This window comes from Lampetra planeri, chromosome 37 (assembly GCF_965212315.1).
Source record: "Lampetra planeri chromosome 37, kcLamPlan1.2.h2, whole genome shotgun sequence".
NCBI classification, from domain to species: domain Eukaryota; kingdom Metazoa; phylum Chordata; class Hyperoartia; order Petromyzontiformes; family Petromyzontidae; genus Lampetra; species Lampetra planeri.
The window spans coordinates 3,439,377-3,458,078 of record NC_136143.1 but is presented as its reverse complement, the minus strand read 5'-3'; the positions used below and the strand labels follow the sequence as shown (position 1 = coordinate 3,458,078).

Below are 18,702 nucleotides of genomic sequence, written 5' to 3'. Positions count from 1 at the left end.
AACGCAGGGCCGGACGGGCTGAGTGAGAAGTCGGAGCGCCTCTCCGTATGGAGCCCAAGTCGCTCGCTGTCAGGCCGGAGCAGCCCCCGCCGGTCCCTCCCGAACGAGGTGAACGCAGCGCGAGTGCAATCGTTGCACCTGTAGGATTGTTGATATGGACATGTGTGTGTGTGTGTACGAAGGTAAAGGTGCAACCCCGCAATTCCCTGATCATGTCACGGATGGCAAAAACGCCTTACACCAGAGGGAGCTCAAGGGAGCACCTCTCTCGGATGTTTGGTCTACTCTGGCCAGACATCTTGAAAAAAAAAATTAAATTCCTGACCACGGCTAACATCAGCGGCGATTGATATCCTAATCCGTCCTGCCAATCCCCTTCACCGGCCTGCGCTGACCAGCGTGGTGAAGTACGGTCAAATAAACCCCGTGCGGGGAGGACCTCGTCTAGTAGTGGCTTGTCTAACACACGGCCACATGAGCTCTTTACAAAAAGCCAAGATTGTCGAGTCCTTCAGATACCCACGCTCGGAACGCCGCCGTCTCCCCGGCGAGCCGAGTCTCTGCCGCTGTTTGGCCTCAGCCTTGCGCATGGCTCCATCACCACCGGGACACTGGGGGGGAGCGGCGAGTCACCGTGCCCGCGAGCGACGCCAGCAGGACACGGCAGCTGCTAATTGAAACCATTTGAACTCAGTTGGAGAACAATTATTGGGAGCGCTTTGTTCTGTGCCTTCGGGGCCACCGTGGCACACGGAGTGTTTGTGTTGTTTTATGTCAGCCGCGGGTCGTGCTGCTGCCTGATGTACCGTCACGTCCCAGCACTCCGTGGAAGGAGTGCGCGGCGATGACTAAGATAAGGAGCATGCTAGCGCGTAACTCCATCGCGCTCGCCGCAGCCCTAAAGGGCATCGGTAATGTTGAAAAACGCGAGTCGTTTGCAAAACGCTTCGCGCACAGACAGCAATTATTTTTCTTGAGGCAGCACGCGTCAGATTTAATGAAACTGCATATAATGCGCGTGTGTGTGTGTAGTTTTTCAATTTGCAATTCATGGTTTTGAGCACTGCAAGAGGAGCGCGACGACTCGTACATTATTCATGATCGTAAAGCAACGTCCGCGAGCCGCGGCCGCGAGGCCGTCGTCGTAAATCTTCTGCGGTCGTGAGCGAGTGTACAAATGTAAATCAGCGGGCTGCGTGACTGATAACGTGGAGGTTGCGTCGCATTGTTTGACCCAGAGGGATGGTTCTCAAAGGAAGACGCAACACTTAGGGTAGACACATTACCTTCCCGGCGAGCCCACAGCTGTCGGTTTTAAGCTTCGTTAATGAGAAAAAGAGACTTTTAAAATTACATTCTGGTGTGCCATTAGATCACTCTACAGATGTCGCTATGGTGCCACTCCCATAAAGTGCAATACGCCAGTCGACTGCACATTTTTGCTTGTGCAGTCATTGGTGACACGGCATTGTTTGACCCCTTTGATGCTTCCGGGCTATCTCTCTGGCCATAGTTATGAAACTTGCTTTTCCTGTGGTCTCATAGACTCGTCCACTGGATCAGCTGAAGCAAGGCCGAAACCTGTGTCAGGATTGGGAAATGCGGTTGTTAAGTTCAAGTTTAATTTGGGTGGGATGTGGTTCTGACAGTGAGAGAGATTTGGCCGTGATGGTGAGAGAGACGTGGTGGGGGGTGAGACGTTGCTTTGGTGGTGAGTGAGACGCGGTGAGCGGGAACGTGGCGCTTTACGCGTGAGCAGGTGGACACGGCGAGCGAGGCCGAGGACCTGGACCTGGACCCTGTGACGCTGTCAGGCCCCGTGGGGACGAGGCACCGTGGGAAGCTGCAGGTGTTCATCGCCCGATACAGGTGGGGTCGCGACTCCGTCACGCATTCCGCCCCCTCGAAGTGACTCCCTCTTGGCATTGGCGGAGCTGTGCAGGCGGTGTAACTGCACCAAGGTCTATGAGCCCGGAGGTGCACACGCACGGGACTCCAAAGAGGAGTGAGAAATTGTAAGGCCCCATTTTTATTCCTTTTACGAGATCCAATGCCGACGCCGTGGCCTTTGGGATGCCCTGTGTTTTCTTAGAATGTATTATATGCGATTGTGGTTGATTGCGGGTACTAAAAAAATATCGAGGCAAGCTTCGGTTTTTACGACCTAATAATAAAAATCATATTTTGATTGTTTTAGCCTGTGGGTCTTCAAGTGCAGTGTTCTCTGTCAGTATATGTTGAAGCACCAAACCGTGCTTTCACAGCCATTGGGAGTGAGCTGAGAGCCACGAGATGTTTATTGTGAGAGAGGAAATCGTGCCACTGTGCACATGGTGATGTGCCCGCGGTGATGTGCGCGTGCGCTGGTGTGCTCTCCCCGGCGCGTGTGTGCATGCTCCTGGTGTGTGCTCCGTGCACGTTCTCTGCGTCCGCTCCTCCGCAGCTACAATCCGTTCCACGGCCCCAACGAGCACCCGGAGGCCGAGCTGCCGCTGACGGCGGGGGAGTACCTCTACGTGTACGGCAACATGGACGAAGACGGCTTCTACGAGGGTCAGCCCTCACCCCCCCCACATCCTCTATCCCCCCAAACCTCTAACCTCCCCCCACCCTCGCCATCCACAGCCTCTGCTCGACTCAGCTCTTGAGGGTTGACAAAATCAATACCGCTCCATGCGAAGTTAAGAGTGATTGCCCCCCCCCCCTACCATTAGAACGTGCTCTTCTGCTGTAAATGGGCGGTGAGCTTTCTCCCGGGCTTGTTTGAGCGACACGTGGCTCTGAACTTTCCGTTGTTGTTGTTGTTGTTGTTTTGATAACGGGATTATTAATTGGTATTTGCGACACGTGGTTTGTAAAGTTGTGCGCTGCGCCGTTCGTGGCTCTGTCCAGGCGAGCTCGTGGACGGCCGCCGGGGCTTGGTGCCGTCAAACTTCATCGAGCGCGTGCGCGACGACGAGATGTCGGCCTTCCCCGGGTCCCCCGAGCTCGCAGACCTCTCCCAGAATTCCCCGAACCGCAGCCGCGACTCCGACGGCCGAGCTGGTGCGTGGCCACTCCCCCCGCGCCGCAAGAAATGGGGGCAAATCCTTACAGCACACAGCCACAGCAAGGGGCCGACCGGTTACTTCTGAGATCCCTTCTTCGAGTGACCACCCCGTTCCACACAGCGGGGGGCAGCACTTTTCCGCCAACCCTGCGACAAAGAGTCGCATGTAGCGTACGACAAATCGATCATTTTTAACTCTCACAGCTGAAATTTTGCCAAATTGATGCCCGAACCATTTAATGCAGTCATCGGGCCGGCAGGCCGAGACTGACAACCCGCTTCACTACAGAAGCTGGTTTAGTAAATGAGCAACCCCAGGCTGGATTCGAATAGCGTGCCCTCTAGCGCTGCAAATACAGCGTGCGAGCCATCACGCCACGGCAACTTCCTGCCAACGTAATAAGATGCAATCATTCTCTGTCTCTCTGTGTCACGGCGGACTTGCCCCGTGCGCCAGCAGAACGGAGCCGGGGCTCGGAGCCACACAGCGCCGGCAGCGTGGAGCTCAGCCGTGCCGACTCCAGCCTGAGCGGCAGCACCTGCGGCAAGTCCTGCAATGGGCTGGGCATCGGCGATTACGGGGGCGCCGACGTCAGTGGCGCCGGCGGCACGACGGACGCGTGTGAGCAATCGTCCGGTGAGACAAAAACCTCCCCCGCCTTGCCCCAGGCAAGGTGCAGAACGCGTGACGCTGCGCCCCTTGCTGCCGTGTGTTGGGGTTTGTTCGTTGTTTCAATCTACGTGGAGGCTACACCGGGAAAGAGTTGAGGGCTTGGGAACCAAACTGTCGAACATCCAAGGAATTTGTCATCGTGATCATCAACGATGATCAGTCCGCTTGCTGGATGAATGCCTCCCCAAGCTGTTACCATCTCTCACTGTCCTGGGGCTCCCCTTTACCATCATCACGTTGACCAGCGTGGTGATGTTTGGTCAACAACCCCCACGACGGACATGGCGTGGTAAGGCCTTCATCCACAATGGATTGACAAAGTGGTTGTATTGTTATTCAATCATTCAAGCAAAACTCCAAAATAAATGTGCGGTGTGCGTGCACCTAGGCAGGGGTGTCAACCTGCAAAACTGTGACCACGCTCACCATTCTACCTCTTCCGCCCTCTCCCCGTGGTTCCGATCCCACCACCCGTTGGATTGTCCGGTGGCTCGCGTCGCTTGCCGCCGCCGCCACAGTGGACCCCGAGTACGTGGGCGTCCCGTACCCGCGCAACATCAGCGTCATCAAGCAGCTCGCCAAGAGCGTCATCGTCGGCTGGGATCCGCCGGCCACTCCGCTTGGGCCCGGCGTGGGCTTCGCGGGCCGCATCGAGTGCTACGCCGTGTCGGTGAACGGGGAGCGCCGCGCCGTCGTGAGGTTCGGCGGCCGGCGACCGCGCGCGTTGCTCGAGAAGCTGGAGCTGGCGCAGGACGGCGCCGCGTACCGCGTCTGCGTGCAGACGGTGGCGAGCATCACCGCACAGTTCCCTGGCCCCGTGCCGCAACCGCCGCCGCAGCAGCAGCAGCAGATGCCACCCTCCGCGGGTGCTGGCCCCGTGCCCACGCCCGGTGGCGACATCGCGCCCGCGCCGATGCCCGGAGCCGGCCCCGTGGCCTGCGGTCTGATGCTGCTGGCGCCCGCCGGTGCCGTCCCCTCTCAGCCGTGCGGGACTCTGGACGGCGTGCCGGCGCTGCAGTACTTCTCCGACCCTCTGCGGTGCACGTCCGTGGTTGGCCGTGGCGCCTCCGTCGCGCCACAGAGCCTGGAGGTGCACCAGGTGAGAGTGCCCGTTGGAGGAATCTACAAAATGTCTGGCAGGCTCAACCGGGACACATCTCGAACTGCAGCCCCTCGCTTGCCCTGTTAGTCCCACCCACTTTAACGTAGTCACACCCACTTAATCACTCAATTTCACAATCATAGTGGATTCGCTAATGGTTAATCACTGTTGTGTTGGCTCCTCCCACACAACAGCACTGCTGCCCCCCCCCCCCTATCCAATAGGAGCTTGAGCGAGGTTATTAGCACGATTCGTAATTCGTTTTTATGGTTCGGTTTTGATATTTAGGGGTCAGGAATATGGATTAAGGTTTAGGGCTTGGGGATTGGATTTAGGACTTAGGGTTAGCGACAGCCTTGCCTACGGCCGCTTTTCTCACTACGCAACAGTGGAGACGCTCACGAACCAATCGGCAAATGGCTGCGGGGCCTTGTCCTCCGTCGGCGTCCGTAACGTGCGGCCCCCCCCCCGCCCCGTTCCCCGGCGACGGCGCAGGTGACACCGTCGAGCGCCGAGCTGTGGTGGGTGCCTAGCCACAGCGACTACACGCACGCCGTGTTCGTGGACGGCGTGGAGAAGGAGGTGGCGCGTCCGGGCCGCCGGCACTGCCCACTGACGGGGCTGAGGGCCGGCACGCGGCACCGCGTGCGCGTGGAGGCGCGCCCGCACCGCACGCCCTGGGAGCTCCCGCTGGAGCAGCGCGAGCACCGCGACGCCGTCGTCGAGTTCACCACGCCGCCCGCAGGTGACGGCGCGCGCGCGCGCGGCGCCGGAAGTGTCCACGTATGAGTGGCGGTCCATTAATAATCCACGGAGGCAACCCTCACAAAGTTGCTGCCCAGCGCTGGCTGCGGTGAGAAAAGCAAAGGGCGGGGGCGGTGGCGGTGACCGATGATGTTCCGCCCCACCGTCTCCTCCTGCAGGCCACGCCCTGGCGCCACTGGTCGTGGAGGTGAGGCCCGGGCCCGTCCCCGGCAGCCTGTCTGTCAGCTGGACGCCCGTGCAGACGGACCCCGCCGGAGCATTCAACGGCGCCCCCGTCACCGGATACGCCATCTTCGCCGACGGACAGAAGGTTTCTCAAACGCATGATTCAAGACGTGTGCCGTGGTTGTCAGAATTTATTTGAATGGATGGATCGCTACACGCATGGTGTCAAATGTTAGAATAGATTACATGAATACGGCATGCTCCTGCCAATTTCAGGATTAAAAGCAGGCTCGTGTGCAGATCCTAGGTGGACCCCTCACATTTCAAGATCATCATAAATGGTGATGGATGGGGAGGCTTTCATCTAGCAGTAGATTGACTGACACCATTACTCGAAATTCGTGGAGTGCTCGAGTTTTTCCACTCTCCAGGGCGGCCGAGACCGCCGAGCATTCCGCCATGCGGCGTTTCGAGTCGCGGGCCGTACGTAAAGATTGCGCGCGTGCGTCGGTGCCTCTCACAGGTCATGGAGGTGGCGTCGCCGGTGGCCGGAAACGTGGTGCTGGAGCCGTCGCACCTCCCAGCCGGCGTGCCCCGCACCATCACAGTGCGGACACTCTCCCCGCAAGGCGAGTCGGTTCACTTCGGCGTTGCCACCGTCATGCCCGAAGCGATGCAGCAGAACCTGCAAGGCCAGCAGCAGCAGCAGCAGCAGCAACAGCAGCAGCAGCAACAGCAGCAGCAGCAGATGCAGCAGCAGCAGCAGATGCAGCAGCAGATGCAGCATCAGCAGCAGCAGCTCGCGCAGCAACAGATGCAGCAGCAACAGATGCAGCAGCAGATGCAGCAGGTGCAGCAGATGCAGATGAATGCGCAGCGGCTGTGCGGCGTGCCGGGCTACGCGGCCGTGCCGCTTCCACCCCGGGAAGGCCCGGCCGAGGGCATTCCCTCGGGCAGACGCGGACTCCCGACTGCCCCTCAGGTGGTGCCAGACGTCATGGAGAGGCAAGGCCCCGCCACGCACCTGCTCACACCTTTCGTTCACCACCTCACCCGGTCATTTGTGCTCTTGACAAATTGCCGATGACACGATTGGCGTGAAACTGGGGCAAAGACAAGAAGAGGAAACGCAGGACCCTGAACTCTGCGTCCGCCTCTGTCCGTCTCGCGCAGGCTCCACGCTCCAGAGGTGGCGCTGCCGCTGCAGGAGGCTTCGGCGAACCAGACGGACGGACAGAGCCGCTGGAGCAATGGCGGCGGCGGCGGTGGCGGCTCGGGAAGCAACGGCCGGTCCCCTCTGCCATCGCCGCACCGCCTGCTGCCGGCCACGTCAGGCCTGGTGGGAGCGGCGGGGCAGGATGGCTCCCAGGTGGCGCAGAAGGCCCTGCCGAGGCCCGACCAGTCGAGGGGGCCGCCCTCGTCGTCGTCGTCGCGAGCGCCGCTCTCGTACCCGCGGTCGGACGACCCCGACGTGCCGCCCACCATCGCGCGCGCCATGGCCCACGAGGCCGCGCAGAAGAGCGGCAAGCGCAACAAGGCACGCTGCAGCGCGCGTTACTACGGTTACCGTGGGTTAACGCGGTTATTGTGGGTTAACACATTGCTGCAGGATAACACAAATGCACCCAAGTGTCTTCTTGGTTCTTTCGGTAAAGTCACGTAGAAGGGAAGTAATAAAATAATAAAAATAAAACATAATAAAATAATTCTCACAACGTTTCGGCCACAACGCAAGCAGCCGTCCTGAGGACGCAAGCAGCCGTCCTGAGGACGGCTGCTTGCGTTGTGTTTTATTTTTTTTTATTTTATTATTTCCCTTCTACGTGACTTTACCGAAAGAACCAAGAAGATGAATCCCTGCAGTCACGAAAGCTTTAAATCGAAATTTTATTGTTTTATTTTTATTATTTTATTATTTCCCTTCTACGTGACTTTACCGAAAGAACCAAGAAGATGAATCCCTGCAGTCACGAAAGCTTTAAATCGAAATTTTATTATGTTTTATTTTTATTATTTTATTATTTCCCTTCTACGTGACTTTACCGAAAGAACCAAGAAGATGAATCCCTGCAGTCACGAAAGCTTTAAATCGAAATTTTATTATGTTTTATTTTTATTATTTTATTATTTCCCTTCTACGTGACTTTACTGAAAGAACCAAGAAGATGAATCCCTGCAGTCACGAAAGCTTTACATCGAAATTTAAGCACCCAAGCGTGATAATGTAATGTTCTGCTGGACGAAGGCAGTCCCATGCCGTGTTGGTCATGGAGGCTTGTTTGACCAACTTCACCATGCTGGTCAGTGCGGATTGGGGAAGGGGGGACTGAGAACCAGTTCAGATATCGCTCAGCACTGACATTAGCTGTGGCTGGAAACCGAACTGGCCGGGTCAGAATGCCACGCTCTAACCACTGCACCACCACTCAAACCCCAATTGGTACGGGGTTTGGGCGCCATCGGGGCGAGATGTGAAATGTCTCGCCTGGTATGCAGGAGGTCATGGGTTCTATCCCGAGCCTATCACCTGTATATTTGCAGTTTACATGTTCTCCCCGTGGTCACGTGGATTTTTCTCCAGATCCTCCGCGTTTTTCCCTCCACATTTAGAAACATGCATTTAGAGTATTTGGCTGCTATAAATTCCCACGTGATAAGACACTTCGTTTTGGCCAGGTCGTGTCTGAAACAAAGATGATAGCTCAGTGGGCTTTACCTGGTAAAATAAAAAGTTGAGTTGGTTTAGTAAGACATGAGCCCCTGACTTTGCACGTGATGGCAATGTAGAGGCGACTGTGTAACTGGTCGTCCCTGTCCTGCGCGGTGGGGGTTGCCGTGCCGTTAGAAGGAGCGAGGAGGGGTCTTCAGTGCTGGCGAGCGACCGGGGGATGAGAACTCGGAAGAGGAGGAGGAGGAAGGGGGGGAGCGCTACGGGACCCCCACGTCCAAGCGGCCCGGGGCCTCTGTCGAGGATTTCCTCAAGGGCCCGCGCAGGGAGCGGCAGGTGGGCTTGCACGGTCACGTGACACACTCCGTTGGGAGCACCAGGTGGGGTCACGGGGTCACGAATTCCTGCATTGTGAATTGAGTTTTCTAATTATTTACGATTCTGATTTATTGTTGATGCACATGTACAGCTCTTGAAGGCCTCCCTACACTATCAACATTTCTCACGATCTCGTGATACAACAATCCATCTAACTCCTGCACATGAGCTGACTCTATCGCTCCACCTAACAGTACGTTGTTATCAATGTAAGACATCCAGTGAAAGCTTCGTCACATTCACGTTGTATCGCGCTTGTCGTCGTCGTCCTAGCAGCAGCAGCAACACTACAGCATGGAGGAGGAGGACGACTTTGGTCAGCAGCACTACGGCTCGCAGAAGGCCTACAAGAAGTCACACTACAAGCCGGGCGTGCCGGCGGACGATTACCGGCAGCCGTGCTACGAGTACGACCACCAGCAGCACGAGCAGTATGACCTGGAGGAGGAGGAGTACAGCACAGCGCACCACGGCCGCTATGGGCCTTCTTCCCCACCAGACGACTACGATCAAGGCCACTACGACCCGGCGATGGATGAGTACAGCCATGCGCGTGGCGGCGGCGGAGGTCGCGGAGGTGGCGGTGGCGACTGCAGCGACGGTGGCGGCGGCGGTCCGGCCGACGAGTACGTGACCGAGAGCAGCCGAGGGTCGGACCTCTCGGACATCCTGGAGGAGGACGAGGAAGAGGAGATGTACTCGGAGAGCCAGCGGGGACACGAGGACGGCCACGTCCGCCGGAGGGCCAGCCTCACTCACGGACAAAACAAGGTGAGCGCGCCCACGCGGCGTCCATGCTGCTGGCGGGCACCCGGTGGTGCGGTGAGCCGAGCGGTGAGCAGGAGCGGAGTGCCGCTCGCGGTCACGTGGGGCCAACACGATATTGGTTTACAATCGATTCGTGGGAGTGCGTACACAGACAGCATTGTACTGTGGGTAGCCAACAAGGTCACACGGTGATGCTGTCATTGAAAGGTCCTATTCGAGCTGTGCATCGCCCACGCTGTGTAAATTTGATACAAACGGTGACCAATGAGCAGCTTTGTGATATTTTGGTTTTTCATGTTTCAGTTGTAAATTCATAAGAATAGGGTTTTTCCCCTTTTTTCTGGCAACAAAACTGAAACCTTTTTACAATGAATCACGTCTCTATTAACCACAATGCTTGTGGTCAGAATGCAAAAAAAAAACACACTGATAATTAATATATGGATTGATAATAGGTTTTTCCCCTTTGTTCTGGCAACAAAACAGGTGTTAAGATGTGTAAACACCAAACTGAAACCTTTTTTTTTTATAAAGAATCATGTCTGCATTAACCACAATGCTTGTGGTCAGAATGCAAACAAAAACACACTGATAATATATGCATTGTCCTTGAAACTGATTGGTTCACACCAGAGACAGCTTTCTTTTGAGCCTCGTCTCAAACGGTGCTAGACCAGAGGACGCCAAAAGGCGTACAGCTCAAAGAGAATGCACTATCAGAGTCCCATGATGTAGATGCTCACCCCGAGCTCTCATTACTCTGATAGTGCATTATCTTTGAGCACCGTTTGAGATGAGGCTCAAAAGAAAGTTGTTTCTGGTGTGGCCCAATCAATTTCAAGGACAAGGCATATATTATCAGAATGTGTTTTTGTTTGAATTCTGACCACAAGTATTGTGGTTAATGCAGACATGATTCCTTATAAAAAGGTTTCACTTTTGTTGCCATAAAAAAGGGGAAAAGCCTATTATATTTTGGCACTGGCAAAGGAGGTCCCATGATTGTAAAAAAAAATTCCGTCAATTCTTTGCTGTACACTTTTTTCACGATTATAATTTTCTTTGCATGCATGTTACAATGTTTTCTTTAAATAATTTGCCTTATAATTTTTTCTCTTTTCTTGATTTCCTTTACGCTGGCTTTTAATTCAAATCCCGTCTCCTACTGGAACACCAAATATGCTGTTCTGGAAAACATGAAACAACATTTTTTTACAAAAGCACAAAAAGAACCAGAGCTGTAAGGTCCAGGAGAGTGACAGTGACGAGGAGGCATTGGAGAGGCTACTGTCGCTGCCTCTTCGTCAGAAAAGTCGCAAGAACCTCTTCAGTATCCCGGAGCTGAACGAGGAAGACACAGATCCCGACGTCTTCAAGATGAGCGACGCGATGAGCGTGAGCGTGGACGAGGCCTTGAACCGCGCCGCGGGCCTCGCCGCTGGCGCTTACGGGGTCAACGCCGGCGGCTCCCTGGATCGTGCCAAATACGCCAAGCGACACGTGGCGAGGCGGCGGGAGGCCATGAGGATGGAGGATGCTCTGAGGCTCGTCACGTCCCCCAGGGCTCCCCGGACGACGAGGGCCCTGCCGGTCCCCCTCACCGAAGCCGTGGAGCTCGGCGACGTCCTGAATCTCGGGGATGCCTTGACAGCGGCCGAAGCCTTCCGGCTCGACCGGGCGCTTCGGATGGGCGAGGGCCTCACCGCCGGGATCGACGGCTCGGCAGCGGCCGGAGGCGACACCAGGTCGGCCAAAAAGCAAGGCAGGGATTTGGCCGCTCGAGGGCGCGTGCCGTCGGAGGCCAACCACGTGTACGAGCTGGTGCAGAACATCAACGTGAGCAACGTGAGGGCGAAGTACGTGCGGAGGATGATGGTGGAGGGCCACAGCGTCGTCCCACCGCTGCACTTGCCCGGGGCGGGCGCTTACGGCGGCCCGGATGGTAACAAGGACAACGAAATCAGCCTCGAGTACGGCACGGAGGAAGAGAGCGACAGGTCACCCGCCGCCATCGGCCACAGCTCCAGAAAGCTCCCTCGGTTGCCGGCGCGCCATAAAACGGCGCCCGTACGCTGCGGCGGTGGCAACATCAACGGGCGACGGGGCGCGGGGGAGCCGAGCGACTGCCCTGACCTCGGCGAGGAAGGGCGAGCCAGGGCCTCGACGCGACTTCGCCGCTTGGAGGCAGAGTTGGCGGGCGAGGCAGCGGCCGCGGCAATCCACGGGGGCCGCCAGTGTGGGCCTGAAGGAGCGGCGGAGGCGGCGGAGGCGGCGGCAGCCTGGAACAGAGGGTACCACGCCGCTAGCGAGGAGGACGTGGATCAAGATTTCCTGCTTGAGCGGCTCTCAGTGGATAGCCAGGTGCCAGCGGAGCGGTGTCCCTGTGGGGGCCACTTTAATCTGTAATGCCTCTCAGGCCCGCAGGCTTTACGGTTAAAGTGTCGCCCGCGACAGGCCGCACAAGTTCAAGCGGGACAATTGCCCGTCGCAATTGTTCGACCGCTCCGAACGGAAAATGGATGCGGGGGACGCGGACGTGGCTCTGTGCTTCTCGCTGTTTCCTGACGGGTAGTGGCTCCCCTTGCCCCTTTCAGTGGAGACTTCTCTGTCCTCTGCCGCCCTCGCCCTGACCCTCGCCCACGCTAACCCCGACCCTATAAATCTCCGCCGCTCTCCTGCACCGTTTCCATTCTGTGTTGTGCTCGTGCGTTTCTGTGCGCTTGCTTTGCTGCCCTCACTGTGATAGTTAGTGCCAATTAAACACGTTATACTTGACATTTATATTCACAGTACAACTTCAACCGCTGTCAGGACGACGGAAGTGACGTCTGCGTTGTTGAAAGACACTTGGCTGAGATATTGCAATGTTATTGAGTACTTCAAGCTAGGGCAGGGAGCGGTAGTGCAGGGGTTTGCGTACAACTCCTGGCCATAGCTAACATCGAGTGGCGAGCGCTGTCTGAACCCGTCCCAGGTTACCACCGTTTACCAACCTGCACTGAGCAAGTCAAACAACACCTGTGATTGACATGGCATGGAGAGGCTTTCATCCAGCAGTGGATTGACAAAAGGCTGCAACATGACAATGCAAGCTTAAGTGTCCAATGATTCTTCTCTGCTGGTGATTGTTGAAATTGAGGCCTGCGATTCAGTTCAAGATTTCACACATTTTAACATAGCAGTGAATGTAGCAGCCTCGAGTGGCTGTAAGGGTCATGGCAACCCTTTACATTCAACGCGTTCAAAGCAGAAACAAATATTTATTCCCACACGGACGGGGCGTTCATCACGAGCATCGATACTAACCGATGAATCGTCTCTGCGCCCAGTGCTGTAAACTGATGCAACCCAAAGGGATCCGTTTGTGAGCTCACTGTCGCTCGGCGCGCCGTCGTGCTGTCCATCAGGGCTACGGAGGAGCCCCGCAGTCCGGAGCCTCGCGACGATCATCGCTGGAGAAGTCCGAGCAGGGACACCGCCCGCTCTCACGCAACCCCACGCCGCCGCGCAACCCACGGCCCATGACGGTGCCCTCCATCGGTGAGCGTTGCACTGATGGCTCGCCCGGCTTGCCCTGCCGCCCTCTCTCTTTAGTCTTCTGCCCAGTCGCAGCTCCTTGGCTCAAACTCACTCCATCCTGCAATTTCACGAGCCGGCATGGAGACACTTTGACTTTTAAAATAATGATAGTTGACCGGGGGGGTTGCTTGGGATCATATTCAGTGACGGGAATTGGAAGTTATTCACGATGTTATGTTTACAACGAGGGATATTTGTAATGGTGTTACTGATCGCGGTGAGAATTGCTCGGCACGTCATTTAGCGATGGCGGTGAGGGTCGCTGGAGCCGCTGTTGACGACTGTTGCTCCCTGCAGAGATCACCGGCGACAGCAACAGCGAGGGCCGTCCATCCCCGGATCGCGACGTCGGGTACTACGGCGACGCTGGGGGCCGCCGGGGCCGCCCGTCTCGGAGAGGTGAGGCCCCCCCCGCGCACCTCGCCTCTGGGTCACCCAGGTTCGAGCGTCATCAGCCTGAGCCTCTTCTGCCAGGACCTTCTCCCGCGTCCGTTCATCATCGTACCACGGAAATTCTGAAAGTTGATTTGATAACAAAACACAACAGGAAACCCGACTTCAGCTTTGCCAAGTGATGAACTTAAAATGCCAAACTGTACGGTAGTTGCCAGACAGTGCTATTAATCGAGGTTGAATTGTATTTCATTGATGGTTATTTAGTTATAAATTAGTAATGAAATATTATGATTATTTTCTAACAATACAAAGGAAGATGGAAAAAATCTGTACAGTATGATTATGAAAACAAGCATCTTGCAGTACATTAATAGTTGTTTTTTTAATATTGTGTTTCAGTCTCGGCCTGGAGAGGCTTTCATTGCACAGGCGATTGACAAAACTATAACAATCATGATTGTAACTGTAATTATACATCATCACTAAGTCCTCTTGATGCTTGTTGTTGTTATTGTTGTTGTCGTTGTTCCCGGCTGCCGCGTCCCTGTATGCCACTAGGCTGGCGGGAGGAGAGCGAGCTGGACGGAGGCTACGACCACCGGAGGCTCCGCATCTTCGTGGGTCTCTTCGACTACGACCCCATGACGATGTCCCCCAACCCGGACGCCGCTGACATCGAGCTGCCCTTCAAGGAGGGGCAGATCATCAGGGTGAGCGCTCTGCGCGCGTGGACACCGCTGGTGGACTGGAGCAGGGTGGCAGCCGTAGCAGGCCAGAGCATCGGGTGCAGAAATATTGTCTGGGCCGCCAAGACAGACAGACCCGGCTTCCATTACGTGCCGGGGCATTCGTCTGACGGCGCGTCCGGCATACGCGTGCCCGCAGGTGCACGGCGAGAAGGATGGGGACGGCTTCTACCGCGGAGAGGCGCTGGGCCACATGGGGCTGGTGCCGTGCAACATGGTGTCTGAGATCGAGGCCGACGAGGAGACCGCGTCACACCTCCTCAAGCAGGGCTTCCTGCCGCCCAACTCCGGCGTCGAGAGGAAGGGTAAAACGAAGGCGACCGATTCAGTCGCTCCTGTTATTTACGCCCACCCTCCCCCCCGACGTCCTCACGGCCCCTGTGAAGCTCTTAGCTTCAGCACCATGGCCAGGAACTCCCAGTCGCTGGCCGTGGTGCTGTGAACTGCTGAGCGTGAAGGGGCCACAGTCTCATAAGAAATCACAGGAGACAATCCCATGGGATGTGACAGCCTTGACATGGAAGTATCAGGAGGCCCTGGTTCACGCCGCAGGGGTTTTGTTTTTTGGTTTGTACCGCAGGTTTACGATACGCGGTACAACCCAAAAACACGTCGGAGAGCTGTGGAACACAACAGCGAACACCCACGCAGTAATATTTCATACGTTGACAGCAATAGTGTATGCATTCAGCATGGTAATAATGTTTGTCTTGTATACATGATACCTGTACACTGTGTGTTTATGTACATATATAGTGCACATATGAAACGTCCGGGAATGTTATTAAATTTGAATAAAAGTAAAGATTTGTGGCATGTCGCCTGTAGAGTATTATACAGCAAGTTTAACCGTCGTAAAAAGTAGTACGTCCCAGATTATTCAGATTCAAATATCACGTGATATGGAATGGCATGAAATGACAATTCTAATATATCCACTACAGTGTATATATGTATGTTTGTGTCACCAAATACAGTAGCTGGGTACGTTTATATTCGTGTCAAAATCCGTTAACGAGGCATGAATTGCACTGCCTTGCGCATCATGAACACAGTGCGATCCACGGGCCCGGCACAGTTTCATGAACACTCATTTGCGCATCATGAGCACAGTGCGATTCATGAATGCAGTGCTGGTTCATGAGCACAGTGCCTTTCATGATCGTAGCACAGTTCATGAAAGCCCCGTTTGCCGCGGTCCACGAGCACGATGTGATTCATGAGTGCGGCGGTTGACGATATTAGCGCGGTTATCGAACGCAGCGCGGTTCACGGACAGACCGTGCGATTCATGAACGCAGCGCGGTTCATGAGCGTAGTGCATGCACCGCGGGCGACACTCATCCACCGTCGGGCGACCGCACCCATGCAACAGCTCCACCACTCCACCGCTCACACGTGGAGGCCTGGCTCCAGCCCAGCTCTTGTGATTGATGCATGCATGCAGCCAGCATCCCCGAGTCCCAGGAGAGGCCAAAGTTGGCCTCGTGTCTCCGAGCCACGAGGGAGGGTGAGGGCACGTTAATTCGCTGTAGTGGAGAAATATTGGAGGGTGGCATCACTTCGCAAAAAAAAAAACATCGCAGCTGCGTCACTCGGTGCCGTGCGTTCAGTAGCGTAGCTCTCACAGTGTGCTGGTGGTGCTGCAGCACAGGCGGTGGGCTACAAAGAGTTGGGAAGTTTGACAGGAGCCCCGATTTCATTCTTTGTACGAGGGCCTTTGTCAACCGCACTACGCCACTGTGTGTATTCCTCCTCTCGCGTGCATGCGTGCACACGTGTGTATGTGTGTAAGTAGGGAGCGGTGGCACAGTGGTTTATGCACTGTGCTATGAAACCCGGCAACCTGAGATTCATTTCTGGCCGTGGTTAACATCAGTGGCGAGTAATATCTGAAGTGGTCCTGTGTCTCCCCTAGATCAACTTATCTTCAAATGAGTACCTGGTGCGGTGTATAAACATCAGTATTGGGGGGCTTGGTGTGGTGTTGGCCACACTAACTCCTTATGTTCCATGTCAGCCCAAATAGGTCATTGTTATTAGTGCTTGCCCCAACAGTCTGGCTACATGTGGGATCCATATTCTTTGGTTCTTTCAGTAAAGTCATGTAGGTGAAGAAAAATAAAATAAAAAATAAAAATAGAAATAACTAAATGAAATCACGACGTTTCGGAAGCAACACAAGCTTCCGTCATCAGGTGGGACAACCACAGCACGAAACAAAATTACTGTAGCTTGTGTTGCTTCCAAAACGTCGTGATTTAATTTAGTTATTTCTATTTTTTATTTTTATTCCTATGTTTTTTTTCACCTACGTGACTTTACCGAAAGAACCAAAGAGTATGGATCCTTGCAGTCACGAAAACTTCAAATCTAGAATCAAATCTAGAATACATGTGGGATCTTTGTTTTTGTGTGTGTGTACGTGTGTCCGTGTGCGCACGTGTGTGTGTGCACGCAAATAGCCTCTGATTGGCTCCGTCTGTCTCTGTCTCCCTCTCTGCCTGTGCATCTCTGCGCTGTAGTCATGCGAGAAGCTTACAGGGAAATTGCACGCTCACTGAGCAGGAGGTCCAAAAAGTCCAAACGAGGTCGGCACTTCCAAATTTAAACTTTTAATCATTCTTCACTTTTTACGTTACTTTTTGAATTATTGTTCCACCTTGCTTTCTGCGGCCTTTGGTGTTCATCATCTCATTCATTCTCCACCTGAGGGAGGTGTGTTCCCCGTACATATTCACAACATTGCCCAAGTCTATGCGCAGCGAAGCAGAGTTTCAATTTACCTTTGCGTTATTTTACGTCCAGTTTTCCGTCGTCACAAGACGTGACGTTCCTCCGACGTGTTCTCATCACGATGTCCGACGTTTCGCCGCACGTGCTCAGAGCATCTTCAGCACGTGGAGCGAAACGTTAGACATCGTGCCGAACAAGGCGCGCGGTGCAACCCGAAAGAGCGTCGGGGAGCCGTACAGCTCAACCGCGAACATATCCGCGACATTGAAACGTGTTCCACGTTGTTTGGCGAACGTGTGCTTTCTCGGCTGCCTGCATAGACTTCTCGTCTCCGATGAATCTGCATGTTCCCACGTGCCGTCCTGCAGGAAAGGCCGCAGCTGCCCACAATGAACTGTACCGCTTGTGTTTGGACGGAGCGAACCTTCCTCTCGCCTAACCGTGACTTCACCATGCATTCCCATCGCTTCCTGTTTGCCCTGTGAAACATCCTTGACTCAATGCCTTGGTGACGCCGATAGGTCGGTATGCGTTGGCAGCCCAATCATGGCCTCTAGCCGTGGTGAGTTTCTGTGGTCCGTCTTGAGTACGGGCGATGGACCAGCTCTCGCCTGCATTTGGCAGCGGTCATTATGATTGAGTTGTTAACACATTTGTGAAAACCCCGCAGGGTTCATTTAAGGCGCGCGCACACGCACGCAGAATTACGCCTGTAGGTGTATTCTGTGTCGCTCTTGAAACCGGACTAATTTTTTTAACTGGAAGTGCATCGCGACGCATGCATCAACGCCATCGGGTTGAAATTTTCACGCTCCAAGTTTGTATAGCTTTTTTGTGCAGGTCAGTGCTTTTTCCTGTGATCCCGTTGTTGGTCTCGCAACTGCCGCACTTGGGCTGCGTTAATGGCCAACGCTGTCGTGCCGACACGCAGATGGATTAGCGAGTGGGTCCTCAGAGCTGAGTCGTGATGAAGCAGTCAACACTGAACGAGGGCTTGTAGCTTTATTTCTGAATTAACGTTGGTGTCAGTGAATAAGTTTGATTACACTCCCACAGCAGGAAGAATTTTCTGTATCCGTGTAAAATGTTCATGTTGTGCAAAATCGGAGAAATGCGATATAATTTTGGACGTTAATATTGACTCCGATAAAACACTATGGGTGAAGTGGAAGGTAGAGCGCGTGGTTAGTGCCTGAACCCGGCGACCCGAGTTCGATTCCCGGCCATGGCAAGTCGTGTGAGAGCCATTCCTGCCCTGCCCCAGTGCACCAACCCGCACTGACCAGCGTGAAGTACGGTCAAATAATCCACAACAACCCAGGACTAACATGGCCATGGGGAGACGTTCATCCATTTTGGTGGATTGAGAATGGCAAGAGTGACTGAGCGCTCTAAATGTAGGCACATTCCGTTGCTGCCAGCTCAAAACTGATACCCCCGCTAGTACCCGATCAGTGCGGCCAAGATGCTTGCGGTGACGGACGTCGTTTCGCGGCCCGTTTGGATGCGTTAGGCCTCTCGTGTGAAACGAAGTCGCGGGTTGATTCGGCACGAGGGTCATAGGTCACCCCCACCCCTGGTGATTGGCTGAAGGCTCGAGGATGTTTAGACGAGGGGATTGTGATGATGCTTCAGTGAGGGAAGTGATTTGATGAGGAGACGCGATGATGTTTATTT

General features: G+C 54.8%; 1 protein-coding gene across 1 annotated transcript in view; it reads left to right on the top strand.

Moving 5' to 3' along the window:
- LOC144730923 (RIMS-binding protein 2-like) overlaps positions 1–18,702 on the top strand; it is a 44,815-nt gene that overhangs the window by 11,731 nt on the left and 14,382 nt on the right. The window contains exons 7-23 of the mRNA XM_078611789.1: positions 8–108; positions 1,760–1,869; positions 2,444–2,553; positions 2,893–3,045; positions 3,510–3,686; positions 4,241–4,821; positions 5,320–5,569; positions 5,748–5,899; positions 6,278–6,759; positions 6,928–7,291; positions 8,600–8,758; positions 9,077–9,571; positions 12,976–13,108; positions 13,445–13,546; positions 14,102–14,253; positions 14,429–14,594; positions 16,815–16,880. Coding sequence (XP_078467915.1) covers positions 8–108; positions 1,760–1,869; positions 2,444–2,553; positions 2,893–3,045; positions 3,510–3,686; positions 4,241–4,821; positions 5,320–5,569; positions 5,748–5,899; positions 6,278–6,759; positions 6,928–7,291; positions 8,600–8,758; positions 9,077–9,571; positions 12,976–13,108; positions 13,445–13,546; positions 14,102–14,253; positions 14,429–14,594; positions 16,815–16,880 — 3,753 coding nt within the window. The remainder of the gene's footprint in view (positions 1–7; positions 109–1,759; positions 1,870–2,443; positions 2,554–2,892; positions 3,046–3,509; positions 3,687–4,240; positions 4,822–5,319; positions 5,570–5,747; positions 5,900–6,277; positions 6,760–6,927; positions 7,292–8,599; positions 8,759–9,076; positions 9,572–12,975; positions 13,109–13,444; positions 13,547–14,101; positions 14,254–14,428; positions 14,595–16,814; positions 16,881–18,702) is intronic.